The 10,173-nt window shown below is 43.7% G+C and overlaps 1 protein-coding gene across 1 annotated transcript; it reads left to right on the plus strand.

The window, feature by feature from the left end:
* Positions 1-1,349: 1,349 nt before the first annotated feature.
* LOC115693805 (receptor-like protein 6) lies at positions 1,350-9,232 on the plus strand. Its single transcript, XM_056302592.1, has 4 exons — positions 1,350-1,711; positions 2,626-3,098; positions 4,022-5,050; positions 8,541-9,232. The coding sequence occupies exons 1-4, from the start codon at positions 1,350-1,352 to the stop codon at positions 9,230-9,232; spliced, it is 2,556 nt and encodes an 851-aa protein (XP_056158567.1).
* The last annotated feature ends 941 nt before the right edge of the window (positions 9,233-10,173 follow it).

Below are 10,173 nucleotides of genomic sequence, written 5' to 3' on the forward strand. Positions count from 1 at the left end.
GTCATTTTGCCCTTCTTTTTGCCATAAAACACCGAACTATCTTACTTGATTTTCCTAGTAACACAAATTGATTCGATAAAAACATGAGAAGTTTTTTTTAACTTATCTTGCTAAATTTAGGACGTACAACGTAAATTAACCCTTAAACCCATCTATTAATAGCCTTAAACTAGTGGAAATCGTAAAATTATCCCAATCCCAATGCTTAGGCTAGTTCAACTGGTTTGTCACAAGGAAGAAAATTCTTTGTTGATTTTTGTCGAGTTTGGCATTTTTTTCTTCTTTTCTACGCGAAAAAGACGGGATATGTCATTTCACAGGTAAGTGGACAGTGCCAATAATACTGGTGATGAATGGTGAAGCACGGCACAAGAAAATATAGCTTTTGACATATGATGCCTTTATCTTGCTTGGACTCTTGACTCTCCCTGCCATTTTCAAGAAAATATCGTCTGCTCTTTGGACAGGTAGATGGGCTCTACAGTAGATTCTAATTGAGATGAAATATGTAAAATGATTTAAATTTGTTACTAAGCCTGTACGCAAATTGTGTCAGATGCATAATAGCGCACGCGATATAATTAAGAGAGAAACTTCACTAATCAAAAATCAATATGAAACAATGAATGAGAAAATGAGTCTTAAACTTGATGAATCCCAAAACAAAGCGACTTTTTTGGTGATAATTTCAAGTGAGGTAGGGAGAGAATAGATGTATAAGTGAGTTTACAGCGAAAGAGACACGGGCCCACCTATAAAAATGGACTTATTGATGAAAGTCCGCACAAGCAGCTCATATGGATGAACAAACAACGTTGAACAACCTCTGTACTTGAAATTACGCCTTGAAGCTGTGAGTCAAAATCAAACGACATGAATAATTTTACATGGGAGCTTGTTGCCAATTTCCAATAAGTCACCAAAAGAAACGAATGGATATTATATCGAAAGTATAACAGAGAAATATAGATAAAAGGGGACAATGCCAAGCCGCTGTGCTCGTGCTCTAGATGATAAAACAAATGTATATAGGTCTAACATCGTGCAGTTTTCAAGCCCATACAGAAGGCATACATAAAATCCATGAAAAGTAATGGGGTCAAGCACTTTGAATGGCCAAGTGGCAAGATATATCCATTGACAGAACGAATTGTTGCTGCCTATAAAAAGCTTCTCCGTTGCATTCTCCCACGAAAACTCACTTCAGTAACCAAAAGAACAAAACACAAAAGCAGAAAAATGTGGCAACCTTATCATTATATTTGCTGCTTACTTGGATGTTCCTACTCTCTCTCTTTCATACTAGGCTTGCGGAGGTATCATGTCATGCGGATGAGAGCTCTACCTTAATGGAATTCAAGAGAAGTTTCAGAATCAACACGACAGATTGGCGATGCGTTTATCCAAAGGTCCACTCTTGGTCTCTAGATGGAAGTGGAGATTGTTGTTCGTGGGACGGCATCGAATGTGATGAGGTCACCGGCCGAGTGATTGCCCTCAATCTCAGTAAGAGTTGTCTCTTGGGCACCATGAGTCCCAACACCACTCTCTTTCGACTCGTTCACGTGGAGTCGCTCAATCTTGCTTACAACAGCTTCGACTTCTCCCCAATCTCATACGGCTTCAGCAATCTTTCGAGGTTACAATGCCTTAATCTCTCCCACTCAGATTTTTCCGGTGAAATCCCTCACGATATCTCGCAGCTATCCCGGTTAGTTTCTCTCGATCTGTCCACTTCTTGGGACGTGACACTTCATTTGCCCAACATGGGCCACTTTGTCCATAATTTGACTGGGCTAAAAGAACTTTTTCTTTATTCCGTAAGCTTGTCATCCCCTATCCCTCCTGTGCTAGCGAATTTCTCTTCGTTGACATCACTTGAGCTTGGATTTTGTGGATTGAATGGAGACTTTCCAGTCAGCATTTTTCAGCTGCCAAACTTGGAAGTCCTTGACATTTCTCTCAATCCCAACCTTTCTGGTTTTTTTCCCAAACCGCATTGGGGTTCTCCATTGAAATTGTTATACCTTTCCCAGACCGACTTCTCGGGAGAAATACCCGCTTCGATTGGAAATCTTGGTCTCTTGAATGAGTTAGACGCTAGCGACTGCTCTTTTTAGGGACTTCCCTCTTCATTGGGTAATCTTTCTCATCTCACTGCACTAGACCTTCGCAGAAATGGGCAAAAGAACACTACAAGTGCTATAACTTGTGTACGGCGCCCACTTTGGTGCCATAAGTTCTTTTTGGATCACTTAAGTGCTAAAGTTTTTGAAAAACGATCACTTCAATGCCAACTCCGGTGCCGTACACAATTTTTCGCCGGAAATCCGACGTGGCATTTTTTTTATTAATTTCTGAAGCTGACGTGGCTCGCCGGAGATTGGCACTTAAGTGATCGTTTTTCAAAAAATTTAGCATTTAAATGATCGTTTTTAAAAAATTTTAGCACTTAAGTTATTGTTTTTCAAAAATTTTAGCACTGAAGTGATCCAAAAAAACTTATGACACTTAAGTGATCGTTTTTCCTCCGACTTGGCACCAAAGTGATCCGAAAAAAAGTTATGGCACCAAAGTGATCTCCGTACACAAGTTATGGCACTTATAGTGTCCTTTTGCCTGCAGAAATGACTTGCTACATCCAATCCCTATTTCCGAGCTTGGATATTGTGGATTGAATGGAGACTTTCCGGTTAGCATTTTTCAGCTGCCAAACTTGGAAGTCCTTCACATTGAAGGCAATTCCAACCTTTCTGGTTTTCTTCCCAAACCGCATTGGGGTTCTCCATTGAAATCCATAAACCTTTACAATACCAAATTCTCAGGAGAAATACCCTCTTCGATTGGAAATCTTAGTCTCTTGAATGAGTTAAACGCTAGTGAGTGCCATTTTTCGGGATCACTTCCTTCTTCATTGGGGAATCTTTCTCATCTCACTAGACTAGTCCTTCGCGAAAATAACTTGCAAGGTCAAATCCCTGTTTCCTTTGCTGATCTTACCCAGCTATCGCAGCTAATCCTCTCTTACAATAACTTGAGTGGTGATACTTTGGAGTGGGTGGTCAACTTGACAAAACTTACCGACTTGGAAATTTCAGGTAATAGTTTCTTCCTCTCTACCGATTCAGTTGGATCTCTTTCCTTCTCTCTCTCTGCAACTCCATGGTATCACCGATCTCTCCAGGTCCACCGCCGCTCGCTCCCTCCCCGACCACCGCCAAAACCGCAGCCGCAACGACCACGAGCGAAACCAGAGACAGGGACTTCATCCTCCACCTCGATGCCTACCTCGCCAATCCTCTCCTCCTCCCTCCTGCCCGAAACCCTACCCCTCCATCGATGACCGCCACTCATGTGTTCTGTCGAAGATCAGCGCATGGGCGGAGTTCGTCGGGTACATTGGGAGCGTGAATCTGAAAATTAGGGATTTGAGGAGGTTGCGGGAGGACGAGACGTGCGTCGAGTAGAGCATCGAGATCGCGACGTCGAGGGGGATCAATTGCGAGGAGGAAGAGTTGAAGTTGAGGAAGTTGTGGGAGAAGAACTTGATGAAGAAGAAGCTGTCGGTGGTTCAGGACCTGGCCGAACTTGCCAAGCCGGAATGCCTTCCGGCTCAGGCCGTCGCTGGACTCGAAGCTCTTGAGGCGGCGATAGTGGTTTTGCTTGTGGCCGTTGCGGCGAGGGTTTCAGTGGTGGTCGGGGAGGGAGGCAACGGCGGTGGAGCGCGAGAGATCGGTGGTTCCATGGAGTTGGAGAGAGAGAGAGAAGGAAAGAGATGCGACCTGAACCGGCAGAGAGGAGGAGAGGGAGAGAGACTTTTCCAATTTTTCTGATAGTGGGACCCACAGTGCCACTTTTCGTCCACTGAGTGGGCTGGTGCATAGATGACGTGGCGTCACATTTGCTCCTAATATCCTCAATTGCGGTTAGTCCATGGTGTAACTAACGCTCCTCTTGTATTCTAGCAAAAAAAAACTAACGCTCCTCTTGTCTTGTCTTGTTTTTTCTTTCTGTTTGGTAGATAATCGGCTAAGCGGCGGACTTCCATCTTCATTTGAGAACCTGAAGCAATTGGCTTTGCTCAGCCTTTCTCACAACGACTTGCGCGGTGATATTCCAAGTACATTGTGGAATCTCAAGGATCTTGAAGGGCTTTATCTGAGGTCGTTTAATATCAATGGCTCTTTCGATTTAAATGATATATTCAAACTCAAGAACTTGAGAGATTTAGATTTGTCCTTCAACAATATATCATTCACCAAGTCATTCATCAATGCCACTACATCGAAGCTTGCCGCCTTAATCTTGGATTCATGCAACTTGACTGAGTTCCCACAGTTTATAGGCTACTTAAGCGAATTGGTGCGGTTAGACCTACCACACAACAGAATCCGAGGGACCATTCCTAGATGGATGTGGAACAATAGCAAAGAATCTCTCTGGTATATAGATCTTTCTCACAATCTTTTAACCGGCTTCGAAAACAACCAGACTAGTCTTCCTTTGCCGAAGTTGGAATATCTTGACGTTAGTTCTAACTTGCTAGAAACAACCCTCCCTGTCCCACCTCCCTCGGTCATGATATACAACATCTCCAACAACTTCCTATCTGGGGAAGTTCCAACATCCATTTGTGAACGGAGATCTCTTGCAGTGCTTGATTTGTCCAACAATTGTCTGAATGGCACACTTCCTCCTTGTCTGGGTGGTATTGGTCCTTTGATGTTATTGAACCTCGCGAGAAATAAATTCGATGGCATGATCCCTCGCGTTAACCGAGATGATTGTGCATTGAGGATGATCGACCTAAGAGAAAATCGACTAAGAGGGATTGTTCCGAGATCATTAGGAAATTGCGGAATGCTGGAGTATTTGAATCTTGGTGACAACCAAATTAATGATACATTCCCATTTTGGCTATCGGAATTGCCCTACCTAAAAGTCATTGACTTGCGGTCCAATAAGTTCCATGGTCCCATAGAAGGTCATCTAAGCCATCTTAACTTCACCAATTTGCACATCCTAGACCTTTCCAACAACAGCTTCAATGGTAAATGTAACAGTCTGAATTTTCGATCCTTTTCCCGGGATTTAAGAAATGAATTTGACCAATGCACTATAGTGAGATCTCACCCGGGACCCGCGCATTGTCGGGATGCTAACCTTAGGGGTAAGGCTATTACGGGATTGAGTTCGCACGACCAAAGAACTCGACCTGGGTTCGATCTTCGACCATATGGATTGACGAGGGAATGTTTTGAGCCAACCGAGACCGGTCTATTTGATTGATCGTGTCCGAAGGGCACTAGTGACAGACCCTCGCAATTATATGACAACCGAGGTTGTCCCGGGTAGAGTAAACTTAAACGTGATTTGACTTGGTGTCGGTCACGGGTCGAGAGCGCGTAATCCCAATGAGCCACCCGTTAGCCAAAGATAAGCTAAAGTCGTGATTGTTCAATTCTAGTCATTTCTTGGAATTCGGGCCCGGGAATCGAGAATTTTGAAAGTGACAATTTTGAGCGGCCGATGACGTTTTTGGCTTGGCCAACCTTGGGGCCACCCATTTCTGCAAAAAAATGGATTTCGGTTCAGGGCCGGGAAAATTATGATTTTGCCCCTCTAGACCCCGATGTCGATTCTGAGGTCGTTTGAGGTTATTTTTCGAGGCCGATGCCATTTTGGGGTGGCCACGGACATTTAGAGTGGTTTTGGTCAAAAATTGGAATTTCGACAAAAATTAGAAAAATAATATTATTTTATTCCCGGAACTTTGCAGTCAATTTTTGAGGGCTTGCACGATGAATTTCGCGATTCCGACACCACATTATGTTGGCCACGCACATATGGAACACGTATGTGCAAAAATTGGAATTTCGCCCCGGGACCGGAAAAATGACGGTTTTGCCCCTGGGCCCGTTTCAGTTCCGAATTTTGGGAAATAATTTGGGATGGATAATTATCAGCTGCATTATTAGGGGCCAAAGACGATATTACCCCTCAATTATTTGATCCTATCTCTTTAGAACCGTTAGATTATGGGTATTTTGGTCAAATCGCGTAGGATCGCGACACGTGGTGCCCCTAGGCCACTATTTTTGACCAGCTGACCCTCCTCTCTCTCTCTTCCTCCCCATTCTGGCCAGAACCCCCACGATCAGCTTTTTTTTCTCTCTCTCACTCTCTCTCTCTCTCTCTCTCACTCTCTTCATCTTCATTTCCTCCCATCACCGCGTGTTGTTGCCGCCGCCGCCGCTTCGTTCCGCCCGTTTCAGCCTCCAATCCAGCCCGTTCGTCTCGCCTTTCTTAGGTAAGTGACCTCCCCAAATGTCGCCTAGGACCTCGGGTATTGTTAGGCTTGTTTAGGGCTCGGTTTAGGGTGAATTAAGTGGCTGGTTTGCTCGGTGGTGTGTGTTGGCTGATTTCTAGTTAGATTGCTGCTGCATCGCTGGTTTTTGTTATTTTTACTGTGACTTATGTGGCCCGAATTTGAGGAAGTGTTCTTCATGAAACTTGTTCCCAACATCTTGACGTATAACATATTTTAATTTGGGAATTTTTGGAAATCATTTGAGGCCATTCGGAAGCCCATCTTTGGACCGATACTGCCCGATTTACTGTTCACCCGACCTTCGGGTTTGTTCGAATTTTTATAAATTTTTCCAGGCCTATTTTCAAAATACTTCCTTCACAAAAGTTGTTGGGGACATTTGTGGCTATAACATATAAAAATTTCAAAGCTTTTAAAGGTGATCTGGATGTTGAAATAAATGTATTTTGAGGACAAAATGGTCTGTTTGAGCGAACTGATTTTGGTCTGACTTCGAGGGACAAAAAGGCATGGTTGCAAATTGAACCGGATTTTGTGTTCTTCATAAGAAATGTTGATCAAGATGTTTTTTATGACTTATCCAAAATTTAGAATTTTTGGAGTTCGGTTACTATTTATTTTGTTGGGATTTCGGTCACTGTGTAAACTGCACAGTTTTGACCCGATTTTATATATTCTCGGTTTTTCTCTCTCTCGAGAATTATTCGGTGTTATCATGGCATTTTGACGGGTAGTTTGATGCTTGAATGAGCTCGTATGTGTGATTGTGTGGCTGTGAGGTGTGGTGGCGTGATTGTGCATTGAGTTCGCGTGCCAAGCTTGGGTGTTTGTGTGGTGTTCGCGTGACGAGGTTGTGTAAATGTGAAATGTGTGTGAAGTGTGTATGTTTGGCAGTGTGTTTGTGTGGTGGCGTGGTACGTGTAGAGAGTGTGGAACGAAGGTTCGGATGTGTAGGATTGATTGGAAAAAGGTCCGTCCTGAGGCGTGTACGTTTACGCGGGACGATGCCGTCCCTGACGAGGTGACGATGCCTGGCCTGACGAGGTGTCGATGCCTGACGTGATCAGAAGACCGTTGGCCTAATGCGTTTTACGCGGGCGCGGTAGAAGGAAAGTGTGTGTAGGATTCCGTCCTGAGGCGTGTACGTTTACGCAGGACGATGCCGTCCTTGACGAGGTGACGATGCCCGGCCCGATGGGGTGACGATGCCTGACGAGGTCAGAAGACCGTTGGCCTGATGCATTTTATGCGGGCGCGGTAGTGATGGAAAGGCTGAGAATGAGCAAGAATTGGCGGGACGAGTGAAATTAAGAAAGTGGCGTGTGGTGTGAGTTGGTGTGCGAGTGTGTTTGTATCGCGTGGTGTGATGCTCGATTATGGGGTAAAAACTGCTAGGCATGGTATGGGACGTGCCCAAGTGGGTTTTGCTCTATAATCGGGGCACGCGCACGGCGGTGATGTATTTATGTGGCATACTAGCTGTGTGGTTGACTAACGTGCAGGGACGTGCATGAGGAATTCCAGGTAGGGTCGCATGTGATTGTTAGTTTGGCTGATCATTGTGTGTTATGTGTGTTTTCGTCTGGCGGTACGTGAGTGCCTACGTGGGGTTTGGGGTTGTACACTTATTGAGATTCGTCTCACGGTTGTATAACCGCCACTTTCAGACCCCCAGCCTTAGACCCGGGAAGTTTGCCTCCTCTTTTTGGAAGTTCGAGGAACCGCCTTTGGTGCCTGGTGGAATTGCAGGTGAGTGTCCGGAGGCTCAAACCCGAAGAATCAGAAGCAGAGCGGAAGGGCGACCAGTAGGCTTTCCCTAGGATATTTTAGGGGTTGTGTAAATCGGGTTGACCCATAGGGAAGTTAAGTTAACCAGACCTTGATCTTTTGTTAAAACAGTGGCGGAGTATGTTCGTCTGTATTTATGTCTGTAATATGATGTTTGTATGTTTGGTGCTATATGAAGATGTTGTTGTTTGATTGTTGTGGTGTTCTACCCCGTTGTCGTCATCTTTTTGTCCGGGGTTTTTATATCCGCTTCCGCATGTGGCTCTGATGTTTGGATTGGGTCGGCGACGTTCCTGGGACGTCGCATCATTTCGACCGGAGCAGGGGATGTTGCGAGCTCCTAGGGGTTCGGGGCGTGACAGTAAACTTCCTTCCAAGTTGTTACAGAGTTGCCATGCCATGAAGTTTATCGATGGTCAAGATAAGTTGGCATATATGAATATACATCAATGGATTGATATGTCTGGTTTCATACTCGATGGAAGTACGATGACTTATACGTTGACATTGATGAATAAGGGCACGAAAAGGGAATATAGGAAGATTCCATATATGCTTGTGGCAATTGACCTCTCTAGTAACAAGTTCGAAGGTTCCATTCCTGAACTCATTGGAGATCTGAAGTCTCTTCATATGCTCAACCTTTCAAACAACTTCCTCATTGGTAGCATCCCTCCTTCCTTGGCGAACCTGACAGTGCTCGAATCATTGGATCTTTCCCTAAACAATCTCACGGGAGCGATTCCCCATCAACTAGCCAACCTCACATTTCTTGAATTTTTCGATGTCTATCACAATCGACTATCGGGACGAATACCACATGGAACACAGTTCGACACATTCGAGAGCAGTTCGTTTGCGATGAATCAGGGGTTGTGTGGAAGTCCTCTGCCAAATAAATGCACAACTGGTGAAAGCGCTGCACCACCACCATCATCTTTCAAAGTAGATAATGAAGTAGAGTCTCTATTCGACTTGGATTGGAAAATCGTGCTGGCTGGCGCTGGAGTTGGGTTTTTGGTTGGTGTTGTGCTGGGGAACTTGATCATTGACCAGAAGAGTAGGTGGTTCTTGCACTACTCCAAGAGAATGGCAAAAGGATGGAAAAGGTGAAGAAATCTCTAGCAGACAAGAAAATATGCAGCCAGATACTTACTGCATACATGCATGTCTGAAGATTCTAATCTATGTTTGTTTGCATGTTTCAGTATACTATTATGGAGATGTTGTTTTCTTGCTCATGAAAGTTAGCTCTTTAGGTTCTTAGAGAACATCTCTGTCCATACATACCTCAGCAATCTCATAATGTTTTGTTGTTATAGTACTAGCCAAATGACTCTCACGGATATAGAGGATCTTACCCGGGACCTGGTTTATCTATCCATTTATTTTGAAAGCCTGTAGATACTACGATTTAGAGACGTAATTGAGATAAGTGGATACTAATAAGAAGCCAATTATTATACATGGTTGAGGATGACGTAGAAAGTTTTGTCATCCATGGAAACCAAGGAGATTGGTGTGAAATCTTCACGGTTCGTGAGTAGAAAGCGCCTTGAGTTATTTTCGTAGAGACTATCCACCTTAAGTTAAATGTAAATTTGTTAGCTTAAAGAGCATATAATTTGATGAGTGATTTAGTTTAACGAGTATAAATGTGAACATGAAATCTAACAAAATAACGATTTCAACAGAATTTTCTACAATTGAACATAATTAAAAGGATTATATTGGAATAAGTAGAGTAGTGAGCAAGGCCCATGGAAGTCCCCATCTCCATCCTCGTCCCATGCCTGCGAAGTGCGGGGGTTAGAGCGATAAAAAAAATCGATTATATTTGTGCCAGTTCTTTTAATAAGAATAACAAAAAAAAATAAGTACAAAGAGGAGAGATAAAAGGTGTTTATTCGTACCAATTGATGACACGAGTGAGATAGATTGAATCTGAACTCACAAACTTGTATTTAGAAGTAGGAATTACTAAGGAAATAGTTAATGATCTATAAGAATTCAGAAAAGACCTTTTCTTTCGGTGGATGGTGATCCACTTCGGA

Source organism: Syzygium oleosum, unplaced genomic scaffold (genome assembly GCF_021117445.2).
Source record: "Syzygium oleosum isolate NSW1041296 unplaced genomic scaffold, Sole_v2.1 Sole_v2.24, whole genome shotgun sequence".
NCBI lineage: Eukaryota > Viridiplantae > Streptophyta > Magnoliopsida > Myrtales > Myrtaceae > Syzygium > Syzygium oleosum.